This window comes from Phocoena sinus, chromosome 17 (genome assembly GCF_008692025.1).
Source record: "Phocoena sinus isolate mPhoSin1 chromosome 17, mPhoSin1.pri, whole genome shotgun sequence".
In the NCBI taxonomy this organism is placed as follows: domain Eukaryota; kingdom Metazoa; phylum Chordata; class Mammalia; order Artiodactyla; family Phocoenidae; genus Phocoena; species Phocoena sinus.
The window spans coordinates 60,390,860-60,413,197 of record NC_045779.1 but is presented as its reverse complement, the minus strand read 5'-3'; the positions used below and the strand labels follow the sequence as shown (position 1 = coordinate 60,413,197).

Below are 22,338 nucleotides of genomic sequence, written 5' to 3'. Positions count from 1 at the left end.
CTCATCAGGAGAACAACTGAGGCCAGATTAAAGGAGTGCAGGCCCTGTACACACCCTGATCCTTATCAGCAACTCCACCCTCGAGCCACTGCTATAAAACTCCTCGCCAAATCCTCCCAGGTTGGGGCATACAGTTTTTCAGGGCACAAGCCCACTGTGTCCCCCTTTGCCTGGCAAAGCAATAATGCTATTCTTTTCTACCTCACCCAAAACTCTGTCTCTGAGATTCTATTTGGCACCAGTGCACAGAGGCCGAGTTTTCATCAAAAGTACAGCTTTATTGCAAGGTGCTCAACATGGGGCTAAACAAGAACCGGCAGCTCATGCTCAAATGACCAAACTCCCTGACGGCTTTTCAGGAAATGGTTTTTAAAGACAATGTGAGGAAGAGAGTCATAGGATGTGTAATCAGCTCACATACAACTCTTCTGATTGGGTGGTGGCGGGGTAACTGGGTGGTATTTCAGGAGTCAACATCATCAACCTTGTTCCGACTGGTCTGGGGTCTATGTGCTGGTGGTCAGCAGTTAACTCCTTCCACCTGATGGGGGTTTTAGTATCGGCAAAACAACTCAAGGATATGGTTCAGGATATTATCTGTAGCCCTTGAGGAGGAACTAAAGGTCCTTGATTTTGTTTTATGGCTAAACCATTGTTATTTTGTCTTGCTTGACTGTTTTCCTTTGTTTCTGTATTATCTCACTTCTCTGATTAACTTTGCTCTTTGGAACTAGGTAAAGGCCTAGGAGGCTAAAGTTCATCTATAAATGAGAAGAGGGGATGGGGGGGGTGTCTGTCCTTGGAAAGGTCCCACAGGGTCCTGCTCAGCTCCCATCTCATTCACAGGCACCCTTGTAATTACCATATATGTGCATTTAAAAGCTTTATCTTTTAGCTCCTGGCCAAACCTTTTTTCAAACTCCAAGTTCTACATCCTCACATGTATATTCTCATAGCAACTCAATCTCCAAGTATCAAATCCAGAATTCATCTGACTCCAAACCTATTCCTACCCTTCCTACAATATGTTGTAAATGAGGGGATGCAGTTGCTCATGCAGGAATCTAGAATTCATCCTTCATTCTTTTCCCTCTCTTACTACTCTCCATGTCTAATCAAGTAGCCACTGTTGTCCTTTCAATCTCAAAAATTATTTCTCAAGCCCAGCCACCCTCATCAACCATTTAAGATCTTACTAGTCTCCTTCTACACTTGTCTCCCTTCAATCTGTGCCAGGAACTCTTTTTCTCTCTTTTCCCACCCTTCCTCACTCATGTATGATTTATTACCTGTCCGTTGAAGTTATTTGTCTGTATGTCAGGTTTTTTTTTTGTTTGCCACACCATGAGGCATGCAGTATCTCAGTTCCCTGACCAGGGATTGAACCCGTGCCCCCTGCAGTGGAAGTGCAGAGTCTTAACCACTGGACTGCCAAGAAAGTCTCCATATGTCAGGTTTTGTAATACTGAGGGAAAATATTTTAAATATATTTTATCACACATGTTTAATGCACGTATATGCTCTCAGTGTTAAAATTTATACAGTAAAGAAAAACCAGAAATCCTTTTTGATGTCCCCCTGCACTCCCCTCCTTAGAGGTAAACATTATCACAACTCATTCATTTATTCACTCATTCAACTGTTCAGCAAATATATATGAAGATCCATTTATGTGCTGGGCACTCTGCTTAATGATGACTGAAAACATATCCTAGTGAAGTTTATAGCTTACAGTCTTAGAGAAAAAAAAACCAACCAAACAAACAAAAAAAACCCCACATTAAGTAATTACACAAATGTAAAATTACAACTTACTTAAAATCTAGGCATGAGAGGTACCTTTGGCATGAGATATATATTTGACAGGCTCTACCTGATCAGGGAGGTCAGAGAAAGATTTCTGAGAAGTGACTATTGACCCAGAGTTGAATGATCCAGTGTAGTAGCCACTAGCCACCTGTGATTATTTAAATTTAAATTAACTAAAGTAGAATTTAAAATTCAGGGACTTCCCTGGTGGTCCAGTGGGTAACACTCTGAGCTCCCAATGCAGGGGGCCTGGGTTCGATCCCTGGTCGGGGAACTAGATCCCACATGCATGCTGCAACTAAGGGCCTGCATGCCGCAACTAAAGATCCTGCATGCCGCAACGAAGATCCTGCATGTCACAACTAAGACCCAGGGCAGCCAAATAAATACATAAATACGTATTAAAAATAAAATAAAATGCAGTTCCTCATTCATATTATCCACATTCCAAGCAGTCAAAAGCCACCTGTGGTTAGTAGCTACCAAATTGTACTGTGCAGATATAGAATATTTCCAACATCTCAGGAAGTTCTGTCAGACAGTGCTCAGCAAGGACTCTGTGCTTTCACTGTGAGGGCCCGGGTTCAGTCCTTGGTCAGGGAACTAACATCCCACAAGCCACATGGCAAAAAAGTAAAATAAATAAAAGACACGTGCTCAGCAAGCGAAGAACATGCCAGACATACAGAGGCCCAAATGGTGGGAGGCACCGAAAGATCTTATTGTAAGTCTGTGTGCCTGATGTTAGGAGGAAGCCTTGAAGAGGAAGAGGGAAGCAGTAGTAGATGAGGCGGGATATAGACCTTCCAAATCGCCAGAGGGAAAAAAAAACAAACAAAATCAGTTTAATGAGGGACAGTGAAAAAATAAGAAGCAACAAAACCAAAAATGTTCAATAAATAGAGAAAAAAAAAGAGAAGCAGTCAAATATTTATATTACATCTAAACTTGCATACCGTGTATGTGAGCCTGTGTAGATCTGCTCAGGGAAAAATGCTACATTCGGCACAGCCTAAGATCTAGGTTTGGTAGAAGATCTTATCTTGATGTATTAGAAGACACCTTAGAGAAAGCCGAGGGAGCACTTTACACATCCTGTAGTGGTGAGTTTGTCTCCCCAGGACACTGCAGGGCCTTGCCTACCTCAGGAAGGTGATTTCCTCTTGACACGGGGTCTCAGCCCCTCACCTGCCACCAAGCCCAGACTAGGTACTCAACGAATGGATGGATCTAGTCCGAGCCATAGATTCCCAGATATAATGAGTGGTCCCCAGACCCAAAGAAGTGTCATGTCCTGCGCAATTCTACCAGGACCTCACTCCCGGTCCAAGGTATTTGCACAAACTCGGTGCGGTATTTTTCGAGCCGTAATAGACGAGACTGGAATCAGACTTTACTACCTCCTGGCTGTGCCACCTGGGGTAAGGAGTTTGCTTCCTCATTTGCAGAACGGTATTTAAAAGGGTCCACTTCACAGGGCTGTGGTGAAGGATTCATGAAATTATGCATGCAAACTGCTTATTGCAAGATCCGCCACTGGCGGAAAACGCGACTATTTTGATGGCGAGGAAATGGGGGTATTGGCAGGAAACAGGGCGGGGAGGATGGCAGCGGAAGCGGTGGAGGAAGGTTCCACGTGGCGCCCCGCGGGGTCGCAGCTCATCTCCCGCCAGCTTCCGCCGAGAGCTCCCCGAGGAGGCCGGGTTTTCTTCCAGCAGCCGCTGCTCGGCCTGGGATGACCCGGCAGTCCTCGGCGGGGCACGAGTCCGGGAAGATTTCGGACTCTCTCGGGGACGCCCCCGCGGCACGCTCCGCCCCGGAAACACGCCCCCAGCCGCCTAGGCGCGCTTTTAAAACAGGCGCAGTTCTATTTCTTGTTTCGCCGGGTCGCTTCCTCTCGGGGAGCTTCATTCTCGTGTCTTAAACCTGCGGCCCCTCGCGCACCGCGGGACCCCCCCCCGACCCCGCGCAGCGATGAGGAGGACCCGCGACGAGGTGGACGCGACCCTGCAGATCGCCAAGCTGAACGCGGCCGAGCTGCTGCCCACCGTGCACTGCCTGGGCTTCGGCCCCGGGGCCAGCGCAGCCGCCGGCGACTTCTGCCTGCTCGAGTTGGAGCCCTCGCTGTGCCAGCAGCTTGAGGCAGGACACAGGTGAGCCGGGGCCGGGACCTGCCGCCTCCAGCCTCGTGCCATCCACCTTCTGATTTTCCTGCGGGGAAACACAGGATGGGGAAACTGGGCCAGAGAGGTGCATTGATTTGACCACGTCCCTCGCAGCAGGTCGGTGACCTGATCCCCAGCTGGCTGCCTTTTCCCGAGGAGTCCGCGCCACTTTTAATCCGTCCAGTTAGCTGGACTAGTCCGGCTGGTCTTGGAGGCCTCTGTCAGCGGAAACAAGTCCGGAAATAGAACCTCGGGGAAGTTTTGGAGATGTTAACAGTGAGACCAGGCACTGCACAGAACGCTTTGCCATTCTGAAAGTCCAATGGTAATAACCAGTATTTAGGGAGTCCCTCTTGCCTGCTACTTATATGTATTTTACTCAGTAGATAGGACTTGGGGGGAATGAGTGTAAAGCTGTTTTTACAGACTTGGTAATTGTGGAAGGCCCTCAAAAAACAGACTTGCTTGGGGTCGCTCAGTGGGGATCGGAAGCTGTTTTCTAATTCTAGGTCAGCTACACATTTGCTGCAAGACCATGGGCTGAAAAACAGAGGAGGGCTTCCCTGGTGGCGCAGTGGTTGAGAGTCCGCCTGCCGATGCAGGGGACGCGGGTTCGTTCCCCGTCCGGGAGGATCCCACATGCCGCGGAGCGGTTGGGCCCGTGAGCCATGGCCGCTGGGCCTGCGCGTCCGGAGCTTGTGCTCTGCAACGGGGGAGGCCACGGCAGTGAGAGACCCGCGTACCGCAAAAACAAAACAAAACAAAGCAAAACCAGGAGAAGTCCGTTCTCTCAACTTTGTGCAGTCCCTGGAAATGAGGGAAGTGAGGAGTTAGGGACTCTGGTTTAATTCTGTTCTGCTCTGTTGTTCCTCCCACACCTGTATTTTATTAGGTATCGTTTGTTCTCTTTTATGCTTTTTTAATTGAATCCTTCAGGCTTTCACTTTGCCTACTTTACTCATCTAGCCGTGTTATAGTTAACTGGCCAGTCTTCAGATGCTAGCAATAATGTATCTTTAAGGGAACTGAAGGAGAACGTCACTCATGGGTTTTCATCCCAGCTGAGTTGGCAGGAATTTGAGAAAAGACTTCAGGTGCGAGGACCTTCTTTGTCCAGCTATAGTTAATTAGCTGACAAACCAGAATGAAAATGTGTGTTTTAATTTTTTTTTTTTTTTTTTTGTAGAAGGAAGGGGTAGTTGTTTTAAACGAAATATTTGAAAGCAGGGATAGTGCCACGTGGAAATAAATGTTAAAGAGTAGGTACTTGGGACTATTAAATGTTAGCACCAAGAAGCTTTAAAAAACCTTTTATTTTCACTTAAGGATTAGTGTTTTTTTTTTTTTTTTTTTTTTTGCGGTACGCGGGCCTCTCACTGTTGCGGCCTCTCCCGTTGCAGAGCACAGGGTCCGGACGCGCAGGCCCAGCGGCCATGGCTCACAGGCCCAGCCGCTCCGCGGCATGTGGGATCCTCCCGGACGGGGAACGAACCCGCGTCCCCTGCATTGGCAGGCGGACTCTCAACCGTTGCGCCACCAGGGAAGCCCCAAAGGATTGGTTTTAAAAAAATATTTTCAGTCTTCTATTTCAGGGTTTTTATTATTTATTTAAAAGAAATGAATTGTGTACAGAAGGTTTAAATACTTTATAGACAAGGAAAACTACTAGAATCAGCTCCTTTTTTGTCATCTCCATTATCTTTATCATTTTCTTCTTCCACCTCCTCACTTTTGTCCTTCCCCTCTTCCTTCTTCTTGCTTTTTTCCACCTGTGACCCTTTGTCAGAGACATCATTTAGTTTAGTTTGTAAACATACCATTTTCATATTTTTCATTCAACATTGCAGCTTTCTTTTCTCAGGGTCCCGATTTCTTTGCAGCATAGGTGACGATTAGGCCAGGTTGTGCTCCTTTGATTGTTAGGGGATACTCAGGCCAAAACAAGGACAACTCTTGGGTGGGTACCAGGACCAGCAGCATGGTCATCATCTGGGAGCTTATTAGTATTGCAGAGTCCTAGGTCCCATCCCAGGCATACTGCATCCTGATCTGCTTTTTAACAGGGGTCCCTAACGTGCCTACACATAAGTTTGAGAAGTATTGCTTCAGTAATTTTAGAAAGTTGTGAAATCTTGACTGAAGCTTTTGGAAGCTTTTCCCAGCAGTTTGCACAAAGATGCCACGTGGAAACATTTGGCCTCTTGGCCTCCTTGGATCTTTTTTGCCCATGTGGAATTATTTTTCCTTAGTGAGGCCACCGGCTGCCCCTCTGGGTCTCAATTGGCCCAGGCCTTGCTCTGTGGAGCTCATGGGAGGGCTGTGAGAGCAGGGGCCAGACACAGCCTTAAGACTTAGCTTTAAATTCTAGAAGCCTAGGGGATTTTGGAACTGTTTATAATGAAGATGTCCATTGGTGTCTCAGTAAACCAAGTATTTTCTTTTCCCACTTTCCTGCAGTCTTGTGATTCGTGGTGATAAGGATGAGAAGGCCGTTCTGTGCAGTAAAGACAAAACATATGACTTGAAAATAGCAGACACTTCCAATATGTTGCTTTTTATTCCTGGTTGTAAAACTCCAGACCAGATGAAGATGGAAGAGACACAGTGTAACATTATTCACACTGAGGTACTGTCTTCTGTCTCCTGATTTATGTGAGAATGACAACACATGTGCCAATCTTGCGTTTAATTAAAAACCCGAGGTGTGGGACTTCCCTGGTGGACCAGTGGTTAAAATTCCGTGCTCCCAATACAGGGGGCAAGGGTTGGATCCCTGGTCGGGGGAGCTAAGATCCTGCATGCCGCACAGCATGGCCAAAACAAACAAACTTGAGGTGTGGAATGTACAATCATAGAGAATCTGAAAAGTTCCCTAATGAAATTTGAAATTTCTCAGCATTATTTTTGTTTGTTCAGAGTCGCGTAAAGTTGTCTTTCTTATCCCAATCTGATTTTTAAGTCCCAGATAAGCTGACCATTTTCTGTAATATAGAAAATCTGCTATTAGGTGACTCATTTTAAAAGTTTTACCATGGGGCTTCCCTGGTGACGCAGTGGTTGAGAGTCCGCCTGCTGATGCAGGGGACACGGGTTCGTGCCCCGGTCTGGGAGGATCCCACGTGCCGCGGAGCGGCTGGGCCCGTGAGCCATGGCCACTGAGCCTGCGCGTCCAGAGCCTGTGCTCCGCAACGGGAGACGCCACAACAGTGAGAGGCCCGGTTACCGAAAAAAAAAAAAAAAAAAAAAAAAAAAGTTTTACCATGGATAGGTTTTGAAAGAACTCCCTCAAACCATAACTAGTGCATTAGATGAGGTAGAGAAATGAAGAAATTTGTTTCTGAGGGAAGTGTGTTTTTCACCTTTGAAATTAGTTTAGTTCATTACTATTCATAGCCATGTATAACAAATTTTTAATTATTTTGGAGACTGCTGTTGGCAGTTGGCAACAGTTTGGTATCTGTTGGCAGATACCAAACCAAAGTTTCCATCCTGGCTAAATTGTTACATATATACAATCAAAGCACAGCCCTTAAACCTATTAAACTTTAGGCCAGCTACTTCCTAAAAACAGAATTGGAATAGAAATAAGGGAAAATACTGGGACATTTCAGTGATTCATATATGTTGCTAGAACAGAAGAGCTGCCAGTAAATATTGTATTTTGTTTTTTTGTAGGGTTTTGGGAGGGTATAACAACACCTGTGAGTATCTTTGAGCTCTTATGGGAATTCTGTGTTCTGAGACTGAGTAAAACTTAACAAAGCTCTACTAACTAGAGTTTTTAAATGGGTGGTTGCATTTTAGATGCCTAAAAAGCCTGGGTAAGGAATGCACGTGAGCAAAGCAGACTGGTGTTGGTAAATGGTAGTGGATACCCAGTCTCAGGAGTAATAGGGAGTGGGGGATCTATGGTAGATTGGCGCACACAAGCCCCAAGTAAGTGCATGGGCACTTCTTGGCCTTGTGGGAAAGCAGGCCCAGCATTGCCAGATCTTCTGATTTCCTTTGTCCAAGTGAAGCTTAAAATTTAGATTTTGGGGGGCAACATCTTATTTTTCGATGTTGGCAACTAATGAAAACTCTATACTAAACCTCCCTTTTTCCCCAACACAAAAGTACACACCATTTGTGCATTGGATACAGCCAGCAGGCTGCCAATTTGTGAACTGTGGATGAAATCAATCTTTGTGTTTTGGTCCTTAAACTTTTCTCAGATTCAGCAGCATCTGCATTAGGCTCTGGGCCTTGTGTTGTCAATCAAGGCTTCTACTAGTTTTAGAGTAGATGCATTCCCTGACCTTGCATGTTAGAGCTGGAAGGAGACAATCCATTTCTGCCTTTTTCCCTTCTTTCATGTGAAACAGTTATTGGGCACCTACTAAGTGCTAGACATTGGGCAAATCCTGGAGATACAGAGAGAGATAAGAAATATTCATCCATCATTTAGCCACTGTCACCTGGATTTCTTTAAGTGATAAGCCTCTCACTGTTTCACAAGTCCATAAGGAATTAGTTGCAATTCTAACTAGTGGGAAGTTCTTGTATTGAATAGGAGTCTTTCTTCCTTAACATAATGAGCAACACAGAACAAGGGTTCCCTCCCTTCCCTTTATCATATATTAATTGTTTGAAGAGAGTGATAATGCTTTTTCTTTGTTTTCTGTTTGTCAGCCTAAAGATATTCTTCTGTGTTTCTACCTGGTTTGCAGAATTCTCACCATCCTGGTCATTCTTTTCTGGGCATACTCTAGTTTCCAGCGTATACTTGAGATATGGAGCTTAATTATCCATTCTCACTATGTTGGCAGTCTCCTTAACTGGGGATTGAAAAGATGTTACCTGAAGATACCCATCCATCTGCTTGAGATGGCTGGACGGGGGCCTTCTCAACAGAAGGAATACTTTGGCTCCCTTTTCTTGCTTCTTGTGGAGGGCAGATGGGTTGGTTGAAATTTTATATGAAGATTTCTTTTAGAATGGCCCCTAAATGATTATGATGTATTTGTAATTTCTAGATCTTTGGTTTTTCTAATAATTACTGGGAATTAAGAAGATGTAGACCTAAATTAAAGAAGCTAAAGAAACTTTTGATGGAAAATACCTATGAAGGACCTGACAGTCAAAAAGAAAAGGATTCAAATCACTCAAAAGTAAGACTAGTATTTTCATTTTTTAATTTGGAATTTAAAAAATAGAGCTATAGAGACACTTAATGCTGACTTCTTTTTAAAGTTCATATTATGTAAATTTCAAACATACCCCAAAACAGAAAGATCTCCATATATTCATCACTCTCGAACATCTGTCAATATTTTGTCAATCTTATTTATTCTGTCCACCTGCTGCCTTCCACCTTTTTTGTTTTTTGTCTTTTTCTGGAGTATTTTAAAGCAAGTCCTAGATATCACGGTGACATTTATGTAGCTGAAAGCTTCTCATGTCCCTAACTAAGAAATAATAGTTTTTTAGAGGTTAAGATAATTTATTTAATTAAAAGTTATAATTAGGGGCTCTTGAGAAAAGACATTATGAAAATGGAAAGTCAGAATGGACTAATTCCTGGAAGTATGGAAAAATATTTATAAACCAGGTAAAAAAAAATTTAAGTTTTAAATGTAATTCAAAGTTATAGAACTCTCCTGGTATTCTGAAGACCATATTTGTATTAGAAGTTTGACTGATTGAATTTTTTTCTTTGTAACAGCTTTATTGAGATATAATTCATATACCAAGCAATTTACTCATTTTAAAGTATATAATCCACCGGTTTTTAGTACATTAACAGAGTTGTGCAGTCATCACAATGAAGTTTAGAATATTTTCACCACCCCCAAAAGAAACCCTGTACCCCTTAGCTGTTAATTTCTAATCCTACCTTTCCCTCCTTCTCTCTCCCACCTCCACCCTAGGCAGCCACTAATCTACTTTCTGTCTCTATTGATTTGCCTCTTCTGGACCTTTCACATGAATAGAATCAGTAAGTGGCCTTTTCCGACAGGCTTCTTTGACTTAGCATGCTGTTTTCAAGGTTCGTTCATGTTGTAGCATGCATCAGTAGTTCCTTTTTACTGCTGAATAGTACCCCATCTTATGGATATACCATAGTTTATTCATCCATTCATCAGTTGATGGACATTTAGGTAGTTTCTACTTTTTGAATATTATTGATTATTTAATAATTATGGATAACACTGTTGTGAACGTTCATGTACAAGTTTCTAGGGAACCTATGTTTTCATTATTCTTGGATATATATATATATATATATATACACACACACACACACACACACATACATACATACATACATACCTAAGGGTGAAATTGATGGGCCCTGTGCTTACTCTGTATAACCTTTTGGGGAACTCCCGGACTGTTTTCCAAAGTGGCTGCACTATTTGACATTTCCATTGTATGAGGGTTCCAGTTTCTCCACATCCTAGATAGCAATTGTTTCTATCTGTCTTTTCTGTATCCATCCTAATGGGTTTGAAGTGGTATCACTGTGGTTTTGATGTGCACTTCCCTGATGACTAATGATGTTGAGCATCTTTTCATGTGCTTGTTGACTATTTCTATATCTTTGGAGAATGCCTATACAGAAACCCCTTTGCCCAATTTTTAATTGGGTTATTTATCTATTTATTACTAAATTATAGGAGAGTTCTTTATATAATCTAAATATAAGCTCCTTGACAGATAGATGATATGCAAATATTTTCTCCTATTTTATGAGTCGCCTTTTCTTGATTTTTTAAAATTGAGGTAAATAAACAGAACATAAAATTTACCACTTTAACCATTTTGACCTGTACAGCTCTGTGGCATTACATACACTCACATTGCTCTGCAACCATCACCAGTATCCATCTACAGAAAATTTTCATCTTCCCAACCTGAAACTCTGTACCTATTAAACACTAACTCCCCAGTTTCCCCTGCCTCTCAACCTCCAGCAACCACTATTCCACTTCATGTCTCTGTGAATTTGTCTATGCCAAATCTCCCATGTAAGTGGAATCATACAGTATTTGTCCTTTTGTGTTGATGATGTTTTGAAATACACAAGTTTTCATTTTGATGAAGTCCACATTATCTGTCTTTTGTTGCTTGTGTTTTTGGCATCATATCTAAAACCATTGCCACATCCAACATCACAGTTATCCTGTTTTCTTCTAAGAATCCACTGATTTTATGTAGTAATCATTACAGATTAATAAAAGAAATTAAACTAGGGTACCTTGCCTTAATCTCTTCTATTCATTTATTCAATAAGTCTAAAAAAATTCTTTGGCCTTAAAATGTGCTTGCTTTTTTTTTTTTTTTCCTGTTTTCTTGTTTCAGTATACAACTGAAGATTTGCTTGATCAAATTCAGGCAAGTGAGGAAGAAATAATGGCCCAGTTACAAGTTCTAAATGCCTGTGAGATTGGAGGTAGCATAACTTACTATTATTAATAATGATGGAATTGGGCATCATATGAGAGACATTTTTGGACATCTTCACCTGTTTGTTGCTGTTCCATGCTATTTATTTAACCTTCTTTTGGGCTCAGAGATGATATTTGTATTTTGGGGTGTGGGGTAGAGACTACGTGTGATCACCTTTACAGTCTCTGACCAGTGACTTTTTCTACTCCTTACAGGCCTTTTTCTTTGGACTGAGTGGTAATAGAAGAACCATATTAGATCAGGAAAGGTCTTAGATATCAGGTAGTCTAATCCCTTCATTGTTTTCAATAGGTGAGGAAACTAAGGCCTAGGAAGGGAAACGGACCTGTCCAGGGTTCCATGTTGAGTTAGTGACAGGATAAGGCATAAAACCCAGGTACTTGAACTCCTGGTTCAGAATTAACTCACTGTATTTCCAAATTGCTTGGAAGATGTGTTTCTTCTTGTGATAACTCAACATACTTTTAAATGTGTTAAGTAGTTTATGTAAGAAACCTGTATAAAAGTTGTAGTGGTATGTGTTGGTCTCAGGGGTTAATGGAGAAGCCCAGTACTATCTTGTATTTTGATTATCTCCTGGTCTGGAGTGGTAGAGTAGGAGCTATTTTTTTTTTCCGGCATCTGGGCCTGCAGTAATACTTGAGTAGATGTTTGTGTGCATTTATCAGCCCTCTTTTTTTTTTTTTTTTTTTGGTGGTACGCGGGCCTCTCACTGTTGTGGCCTCTCCAGTTGCGGAGCACAGGCTCCGGATGCACAGGCCCAGCGGCCATGGCTCACGGGCCCAGCCGCTCCGCGGCATGTGGGATCTTCCCGGACCAGGGCAAGAACCTGTGTCCCCTGCATTGGCAGGTGGACTCTCAACCACTGCGCCACCAGGGAAGCCCTTTTTCAGCCCTCTTAAGCTTGCCCAGAGAAGCAGCTTAATTCTGCACCCATGTGTTAGAAAGGAGGAAATTGGCATGGTTTGGTGGATGCACTCCTAAATCTTTTAAGCAAGATAAGCTTTTGTGAGACTGTAACTCTCAAATGTGGTGAATTCTGCTGAGTGAAGCAGCTGCAGATGACTTTATAACTAACTGGAAACACTTAGCTCTTTGTTGTGGTTCCTTGAGACACATTTGGTCCTAATCATCGGGCATAAAGTTTCTAATTGTAGATGCCTGCTGCTAATTACTATGGTATAGGGGGTACCATGAATGTTAAGGTTAAAAAAAAAAAACCAATGGGCTTAATGCAGCCCTCTGTATTATTCACTTATTGCATGGGAATGGATAACATTTTGGGGGGTATGTGTGTGTGGGGATGCAAAGATTATTTTTTCCTAGTTTTCTTTTTCAGTTTTACATCACGCGTTCCATTTTTTAACATTGCCTTTATTTTTTCAGAGTAAGAATAGGAACATTCTCCCTTGGTGTGAGTGTACTTGAATTGGTGGGTGTGTATGTGATTTGTTTCTCCAGGGGTGGTGGTAGTGCCTTTGGTTATAAGATGGCATTTCATAGTCTTTCACAGGAATAGGGAAATGTGTCTTGAGGCTCAGCTTTTATTTTGCCGCTGGTCCACATTGTACTTCTGAGTCTGTTATCTCTTAAATGATCTAGACTTCGTTATGAGCATCCAAGATCGCTGAGATGAGGGTTGTAACCATGGCAGTGCCCCATAGCAGAGATCACTGTGTGGGATATCCAACTTATGACCTTCACCTCATTTGTATGACGTTCTAATGAAATGACTGTACCAGCTACAGGTTTCCACATTTCCATTTAGAACGACAAGATTATTGTGAGATAATTGAGTATTAAAGCACTTGAAAAAACATCAAAATGTTAGTCATATGAAAAGTACTCTTTAAAAACCATCTGATCTCCCATAAGACACAATTTGTAATGATCAGGAGACAAGCATAAACAGAAGCATTGTTTATAAAGAAAGCTAAGGCTTTTCATGTCTCTTTTTTGCAGTGGGCAAGAGTTTACTGCTGCTTTATCGGTCTATCAGCCAATTCATTTGTTTAAAATGTCCTTTGGTAAATATAACTTTTGGAATTTGTAGGTTATTGGAGGATTCTTGAATTTGATTATGAGATGAAACTTCTGAATCACATAACTCAGCTTGTGGATTCTGAATCTTGGTCTTTTAGTAAAGTTCCCTTGAATACATGCCTTCAGGAACTTGGACCATTAGAGACAGAGTAAGTATGTTATTCATTGTCCTTCCAGATTTCCTTAAGGGGAAGAAAATTATTTTCAGGGTAGGACTAAACCCAGGGCATAGACTATTTATATTTTGATATCTTATAGAAATCTAAAGAATATACAACCAAGAAGGACTTGGGAATTTTGGTCATTGGGGTGAATAAATGTGTATCTTTTTTTTCTCTGCCATAAAAAATATAAAGGAATAATTTAAGCTATTTTATAATAAAGGTATGCTCATATAATTTGTGTAAAAATATTTAGCATGGGACCTGGTATATAGTAACTGTCCAGTGTATTTTAGTTAGTTTCTAATGTAAAGTTTTATACTTGGCAACCAAAATCCTTTAGTTATTTCAAATTTATATCTTAGTTTCTAGTTAGCAATGGTGTTTAAAGGATAATGTATAAATATGTGAAAAACTTTTCAAAAAAGTGTTTAAAATTTTTCAGGGAAATGATCGGACACTGTCTTAAATGTTATGGAAAGAGATATACGGAGGAAGGTAAGATTGGGAAAGTATTTTAATGGGTATTTTAACTCTTATGTGTTAAAATTGGTATGCCTTTTTCAAGTGTCTTCCTGTTAAAAATAAGAACTCCATAGGGTGATGGGAGATGAGTTGTGTATAAAAATGAGTAGTATAATTAATTGTCAGAGGACCATATGAAACTCTCTTTGATACGTTTTCCTTAGGTGAAGTTTATTTTGAATTGAGTGCAGATAAAATCTGCAGAGCTACAGCAGAAATGCTACTTCAGAATGCAGTGAAATTCAATCTCGCTGAGTTTCAAGAAGTGTGGCAACAGAGTGTTCCTGAAGGAGTGATAACTAGGCTCGATCAGCTTAAGGTAAGGCAGCGATGGTGATTACCTCCATAACTCAGCAGGTTGCTAGGTGAAATGAAGCCTGTATTGGAACTGAATTTGGAGCCTGTTTATTTTCCTAGCCCCGCATTAGGAGTGCATTCTACATCACAAAAATCCTTAAAAAACCCCCCAAAATCCCACTTTATTGAAGTGTAATTTACATATCACAGTTCACCCTTTTGAAAAGGGTGATTTGTAGTAAATTTAATGAGTTACCAGCCACCACAGTCTAGTTTTAGAACATTTGTTCAACTCAGTGAGATCACTCAGGGCCCATTTACAGTTTATCCTGGTTCCCACCTGGTGTATCTCATTTTGTTCCTTTTCTCTCCATTTCCATCAGCATTGTCTTAGCTGAAACTATCAAGTTTGGCTCACAATAGCATCCCGAAGCGGGCCTTCTGTACTTTTAACTGCCCACCTCCAATCCATTCTCTGCGGTGCTACTAAAATGATCTTTCAAAAATGTCCATCAGATTAGATGAACTTCGCTTAAATCACTTTAATGATTTCCCATTGCATTTAAGATATAAAATCCAGAGTATTTTAATATAAAATAATATTTTACAATAAAATATGTAAAATCTTGGTCTACAAGGCTCTTCATACCATCCCCTGTAAGCTTCATCTCTTGATACTTTCTCTCCTGTCTACTGCATACCAGCCTTCTTTCGGATTTAAGATCATCAAGCTCTTTCCTACCTTAGGACTTTTACACAAAGCTTTTTGTTGTAGAATAAACTTCTCCCCAGTTTCACCTGGCCACCTCCTACACATCTTTGAGTCACTTCATCAAGGAGGCCTTCCTTTACTCTAAAAAAAAATACTTCCTGTTTTACTCTCCATGGCACCCTGGATTTCTCCTTCATGGTACTCTCACTTAGCTTCAGAAAAATGTTTCATTATGTGGTTCCCTGCTCTCCACTTTAATAGAATTTTTTTCACTGTTGCTTGCCAATATATAGCATACTGCCTGGCATGTAGTATATGCTCAAAGAGAATTTATTAAATAAGTGAAAGTATTTGCTCAATATTTACAGAGTTCCTTTTATGTCTAAACACCTTGCTAGATGCTGAGCAGAAAACGTCACACAAGGTGCCGTCTAGGTCCTCAGCCTGGGGTCCGGCAGTGGGGGTGCACATTACATGTATATATCTCTTCTGACAATGTAGAGTGATCTGTGCCATGGGAAAAGCATGCACAAGGTATTATGGGAGCAAATGAAGGGGCTTATCCATCTGACTGGTCAATCAGGGATGATTTTCTGAAGGAATGAATGTTTTAGCTGCCGAGTATGAAAGGATCATGTGTTACTCTAGACGGAAGGGCAGAGACAAGGTTCCAGGAGAGCATGGAGAGATAAAAATTGGGACACACAGTAGGGATGCATGACTGGAGAGAAGGGTGCTGGTGAGTTGGTGAAGGACACTATGGACTGTGCTAAGGAATTTCAACTCTATCTAGAAAGCTCTTTGGGGCCATTGAGTGGCATCAGTTAGAAATGCTACCTGATGAGTTTTGCCTTTTGGAAAGAACACTATGACAGTAATGAGGATGGATTGATGGAAGGTTAGCTAGATTATGAAAAATTTAGGTTTCCAACACTTTACTCCTAACTAAGAGAGTATTGGCCAAAGAAATAGGTGATGGGGAAAGGATAGAGAAATGTTAAGGCCTTAAAATCTATATGATTTAGTGACCACTTACATGTGGGGTTTGAATAATGGAATCTAGGATGATGCCTTGGTTTCCTAGGATGAGCAGGATGAGAACAGGTTTGGATGACAAACACAATGAGTGCATATATAGGTTTGGATATAGAGGTCTGGTGCTTGGAAGAGGGATTTGAGTTGAAGATACTTGCTGATGACTGTAATATTTGTAAGTAAGTGGTGGTTGAAGTTACGGGTTTAGAGAGGTTACCTAGGACAGTGACGGTGAAACAAGTAGCGGGATGGGGTAGGGGGCCAGGGAACTACAACATCAAGTTAGGAGAAAAACAATGAGATCGTGATGCAGGCTTAAAGGCTTAGAGGAAGGAGTGACCAACACTAACAAAATAAACGGGTCTAGCGAGATGAATCCAAGAAAAGGGCCCACTGGATTTGGCAACGACAGGTCATCAGTGACCTTTAGAACTAGAGCCATCTCAAGAAATTGGTGGTAGTAAAAGCCAGGTTACAAGTAAGTCACTGCTTAGAGGAGCTCTTTTATGAAAAAGGCTATTGTAAGTTTCTGGGTAGTTTGTGTAAGTTTCATGTGGATGATGTTTTAATAAAATACCTTGGGCTAAGCTAAACGTAAGGTAAATGAGTCATTTTTAAACGTCAGACCATTACTTGAACTGTCCTTTTTCTCATTTCTTACAGGGTTTAGCCTTGGTGGATAGACACTCAAGACCAGAAATCATATTTTTGCTGAAAGTAGATGATTTGCCTGAGGATAATCAGGAACGGTTTAACAGTCTCTTCTCTCTGAGGGAGAAGTGGACAGAAGAAGATATTGCTCCATATATTGAGTAAGTAATTTCTTACAAATTGATTTTTTTTTTTTTTTTTTTTTTTTTAACGGTACGCGGGCCTCTCACCGCTGTGGCCCCTCCCGCTGCAGAGCACAGACTCCGGACACGCAGGCTCAGCGGCCATGGCTCACGGGCTCAGCCGCTCCGCAGCATGTGGGATCTTCCTGGACCGGGGCACGAACCTTGTGTCCCCTGCATCGGCAGGCGGACTGTCAACCACTGCGCCACCAGGGAAACCCACAAATGGATTTTGACTGTTCTTATGATGAGTGGCATAGGGTTTTAGATTATCAGAATTTTTTTTTTTGAGTATTCCTGGAAGACACTGCTTCCTTCCAAACTTTCTCCAGTGGTGGCTGTCTTCTCTATCATTCTTCACAACTGCTGATCTGGGAGGGTGGGGTATGTGTCATCTCTCTTCCTTACTACTGCTTCTAGAATCACTTCGTTGCTCTTCTCCTTTCAAACTGCAACTCATAGAGGGACAGTCAACTATATACCCTCCTATGACTCTAAGGCAAGCACCCCTCTCTGATGGCCACCTTCTTTCTTTCCCACGCCCTTACTTTAACATTCTGGTAGAAGCCAGCCTGTGGAAGAACAAGTTAGCCCTGAAGCCACTGCTTGTAGAACCAATCTCAAAGCCACTAATAAACACTACCACTTCCTCACTGCATCTCCCGCCTTTCAGGGCCTCTCTCTTCTCTTTCCCCGGCTTGCTTTCCAGGGTCAGTCTTTCTCTTACTGTACCCGCTCTACTCTTTGCACCCTATCTCTGTGTCTTGTCATACCTCATTGGCAAAAATCTGCAAAGATTAAACCCAACTTTCTGTTTACTCTGTACCTGCACCAGGGCAGCTGAAATTTCCTGGAGAGAAATGACACAGTGTGACTTGCTAGTCTCACTTAAAAACTTAAGTGGTAATTAGCAGGGCCCCTGACAAGGCACCATTTCCTCATGAAACTTTTCAACCATTGGAACTTACTTTACATCTTTTTTTCTCTTTTCATAGCAGCAATACCCCGTTTCCTCTTCATCCTCAGCTTATGACCGTATTTTCTTTTTTGGCTGCATTGGGTCTTCATTGCCGTGCATGGGCTTTCTCTAGTTGAGGCGATCAGGGTCTCCTCTTCATTGCAGTGCGCGGGCTTCTCATTGCGGTGTCTTCCCTTGTTGCAGTTGCAGAGCACGGGCTATAGGCGCGTGGGCTTTAGTAGTTGTGGCGCATGGTCTCAGTAGTTGTGGCTCGCGCTCTAGAACGCAGGCTCGGTAGTTGTGGCACACGGCTTAGTTGCTCCGCGGCATGTGGGATCTTCTTAGACCAGAGCTCGAACCTGTGTCCCCTGCATTGGCAAGCAGATTCTTAACCACTCTACCACCAGGGAAGCCCACGACCGTATTTCTTGAGAAAACAGAAGCAGACAAGTCAAGACAACTACCTCCTTTCCCATGGCCTAGTCTGCCAGCCTCCTGTGTGGGCACACACTTGCTCTGCCGTCCATCCTGTGTGATGCATGAACTGTCCTTGCTCCTAAGGCCAACCCTCCTTCTGCGCTAGATCCATCCCCTCTGGCCTTGTTAAAAGGATCCTCTAGTTGTCCCTTCCCGTGTTGTGTTATCAACGTCTCCCACCAACTGGATTATGGCCAGCAACACATGTATCACTATGAACAGTATTCTGCAGTACTGTTCATCTTAAAAAAAAAAAATAACAGTCTACGGTACCCCACGTCCTCTGCTCTCCTTCACAAGAAAGCTCCCTTTAAAAGTTTGTGTACTCACTCTCTGCTTCTTTGTCTCCCATTCTTTCCTTAACCCAATGACAGATCCTTAGCCCAATGGCATCTATCTTTTTTACATTCAGTGGTCAATTGTCTGTCCTTGTTTACTTGGCCTCTTAACACTATTTGATGCAGTGGACCACTTCCTACTTGAAACACACCAGCCTTCTCCCTTCTCCCCCAAGGCAGCTCCTTTTCCATCTCTTGCTGATGTCTCCTTGTTTTCCCAATCTTTAAATGTCGGAGTGCTCTAGCATTCTATTATTGGCTATCTTCTTTTCATTTTGTGTTTTTTCTTTTGGTGCCCTCATGTAAGCCCAGTGACTTCCTAATTTTATCTTCGTACTTGACCTTTTTCCTGAGCTCCAGATTCTTACATCTAGTTACCTAATCTAAATTTCTGCTTGGATATCTAATAGGAATTTCAAACATGCTCATAATGGAACTGTTGATTCCCCTTGTCCTAACCCCATCACCCTCATCTCAGCTATCAGCACTACCATTAATCCAGTTACCCAAGCAAAATGTCTAGAAATCTTCCTTTTTTTCTCTTGCCCCCTGTTTCAAACTTTGAGCAAATCCTGATGGATCATCTCATACCTGCCTCTGATTGGTCTCCCTATTTTAGTTTTTGCTCCCTTCTCCTCTCCCCCCTTTTAAACTTCTGGAAAATTTTAAACATTCAAAAGTAGCAGTAAAATATAAGGAACCCTCCATGTACTTACTACCTAGCTTCCATAATCATCAACTCATTGCCTCCATTATGTAAAACTTAGATCACATTATGCTTTTCTACGAAATAAAACCCTCCACTGGCTTCCCATTATATGTACAATTAAATTACAACTCCCTCTCATGTTCTTCAAGGTCCTGTGTGATCTTTCCTTGATCCCTTCTCCAGCTCAGGTCCTCCCATATCTTCCCTTCCCTCATGATGTTCCAGTAAAAGTCTTCTCTCCTTTGAGGTACAGAAGAGGAAGCTAAAATTCAGGTAGGGTAGGTAACCTAGATAAGCTCACACAGGTAACCGGGTATCCAGGTTCTCTGAGTCTAGACCCCACTGTATCACATTGCTTTTATGTCTGATTTGGAAGCCTGTGTGATACAATGGAAAAAACCCAGACTTTGGAGACCTACAGAGCCGGCTGCAAAACTTGGCTCCATCCTTTACCACCTGAACCTCAGTTTCCTTATATCTAACGTGGGGTTAAATAATACATTACTCTTACCGTGCAGGTTGGAGATCATACATGCATGTGATGTACCTCGTTCACTTATGGCTTAGTAATCTCTCCCTACTCTATCTCTCCCACAAATACACACCCTTATGTTTGTTGGAAAGATGGATTTGGGGGAGAGAGATATAAATAGCTAGTGCTGTGAAAATTGTGTTATGTTCCCTAGAATATTTATGATGTTGATTAATTTTTTTTTACTGTTCCCACAGAGACTTGTGTGGAGAGAAGCAAACCATTGGTGCATTACTCACTAAATATTCTCGATCTTCGATTCAAAACGGTGTTAAAGTTTATAACTCAAGAAGACCCATTTCTTAAAAAGAACAACAGTCTTGTCTTTGCGACTAAAGTTGCATTGTAAAGTTGCTGGTTATAAGAAGACTTTTTATGTATTTGTATTCCAGACTTTTAAAAACCTAATTCTTTGAGGCATTTTTTTTTTTGGCAGTACGCGGGCCTCTCACTGTGGCCTCTCCCATTGCGGAGCACAGGCTCTGGACGCGCAGGCTCAGCGGCCATGGCTCACGGGCCCAGCCGCTCCGCGGCATGTGTGATCTTCCCGGACCAGGGCACGAACCCGTGTTCCCTGCATCGGCAGGCGGACTCTCAACCACTGCGCCACCAGGGAAGCCCTTTTGAGGCATTTTTCTCCTCATCTTAAGCATTTTAAAACTACTGCTCTTTTTTTCCTTAAACGTAATAGGGTATATCTTTCAGGTTATATTTGTATTATGTACACAGTGAAAACAACGACAAAAGAAAGTGTTATTTCCTATATTTAGTGTCTCTTAGTAGTCTTTGTGGGTTTATTTATAGAATAACAGTTTTGCTTTTTTTATAGTTAAAATTGCATTTCTTTAATTAGGATTTGACATTCTAATTATTAATACATTTAAAAGTTTTCAGAGAGCTAAATAGCTTCCTAGAAGAGAATTATTTATTCACTTAAATGTCATTTCTCAAGTCAGTTCCCCTCTACTTTTGACTTTGTACCCAAACAGGAGGTCACATGATGCTATATCATTTATCTAAATTAGTTATTTATATTGATGAAATTGGCTTGACAGCTGCTCCTGTTCACCTGGCTGATGTAGATATGATTTCAGAGAGACAGCAGTGAGCGGTTCTAAAGAGAGATCTTAGTTCCCTGCCCAGGAATTGAACCTGGGTACCTGGATGAAAACCAGGGATCCTAGCCACTAGTCCACCAGGGGCTAGAGGCGAGAAGCAAAGTTCCCCTGGCTCTTGCCCGGTTTGAAAGCAAGAATGTTTCTAGAAGGCAAAAACTGTAAAAACAGGTACAAAGTTTATTATTAGAGACATGGCACAAGTGGGAGAGCACACAGAGAAACAGATTGTTTAAGACAGAAGGCAGAAATACACACTCAGAGAGATGGGGTGTGGGTGTCCTCCCTACTGAGGAGCGCAGGAAAGAGGTGATTTAAATCACTTACATAAGACAGTTTTTCTGGGTCTTTGTTTATCTTTGGCCAATTATCTTGTTTCTTTTCCCACATCTATCCTGTTCTAGGACACTCCCTAACACGCGTGCCCAACTTTTTGCTAAGGTGGATTCCACCGCAGAGGCTTGTGGGGATGTGTCCACACATATCATGGGTGCACCCCTCTCTTTTTTGACCTCCAAGGAGCCTTCCTGTGCCTGTGCAGTCAGGGGAATTTTCTTGACCTCAGGAGTGGTCACCTCATCTCTTTACATCAGCAGAGGTCAGCTTCTGCCACTAGCTTTATGCTTGGCCTATAGGGGGGAAAACAAAGCTTCAATTTTACTTCACTTGACAGACACCAGGAGTCCAGCCCAGGGGCCCATCTACTTCCCACCTCAGATATGCACTCTGGGATGAAAGTTTGCGTACTCCCTGTCTGCTTCTTTGTCTCCCATTCTTTCCTTAATCCAGTGACCTCTCTTTAAACCAATTGCATCTATCTCCCTAAATATCCCCCCCATCTTCCATGCCAAATGGTGTTAAAGTTTATAATTCAAGAAGACCCATTTCAATACTAATCCTAAATGAAGAATGCTAACAGTAGTTTATAATCCTATAATAAAGGACACTGACACAGGTAATTCTTGAAAACTACAAGTAATCTCTGGCTGGTTTTGGAATGCTTGATAAAGTTCCTTTACATCTTTACTTTCCTAGTGTGTTTTCGTTTAGACCAAAGTTCAAATTTTAACTTAGCTAATGAACTTGTCACCAAGACAGTTGGAAGGGGTAGGCCAAGGTTAAATCTGGTCCGAAGTTAATTTTTTTTTTAACTGCATAATCCACAATTAACCAAGAT

General features: G+C 42.1%; 1 protein-coding gene across 1 annotated transcript; it reads left to right on the top strand.

Moving 5' to 3' along the window:
• Positions 1-3,556: 3,556 nt before the first annotated feature.
• Positions 3,557-22,298, top strand: DSCC1 (DNA replication and sister chromatid cohesion 1). Its single transcript, XM_032609807.1, has 9 exons — positions 3,557-3,962; positions 6,432-6,600; positions 8,990-9,124; positions 11,319-11,409; positions 13,480-13,618; positions 14,076-14,128; positions 14,320-14,474; positions 16,863-17,011; positions 20,244-22,298. The coding sequence occupies exons 1-9, from the start codon at positions 3,784-3,786 to the stop codon at positions 20,350-20,352; spliced, it is 1,179 nt and encodes a 392-aa protein (XP_032465698.1). The 5' UTR covers positions 3,557-3,783; the 3' UTR covers positions 20,353-22,298.
• The last annotated feature ends 40 nt before the right edge of the window (positions 22,299-22,338 follow it).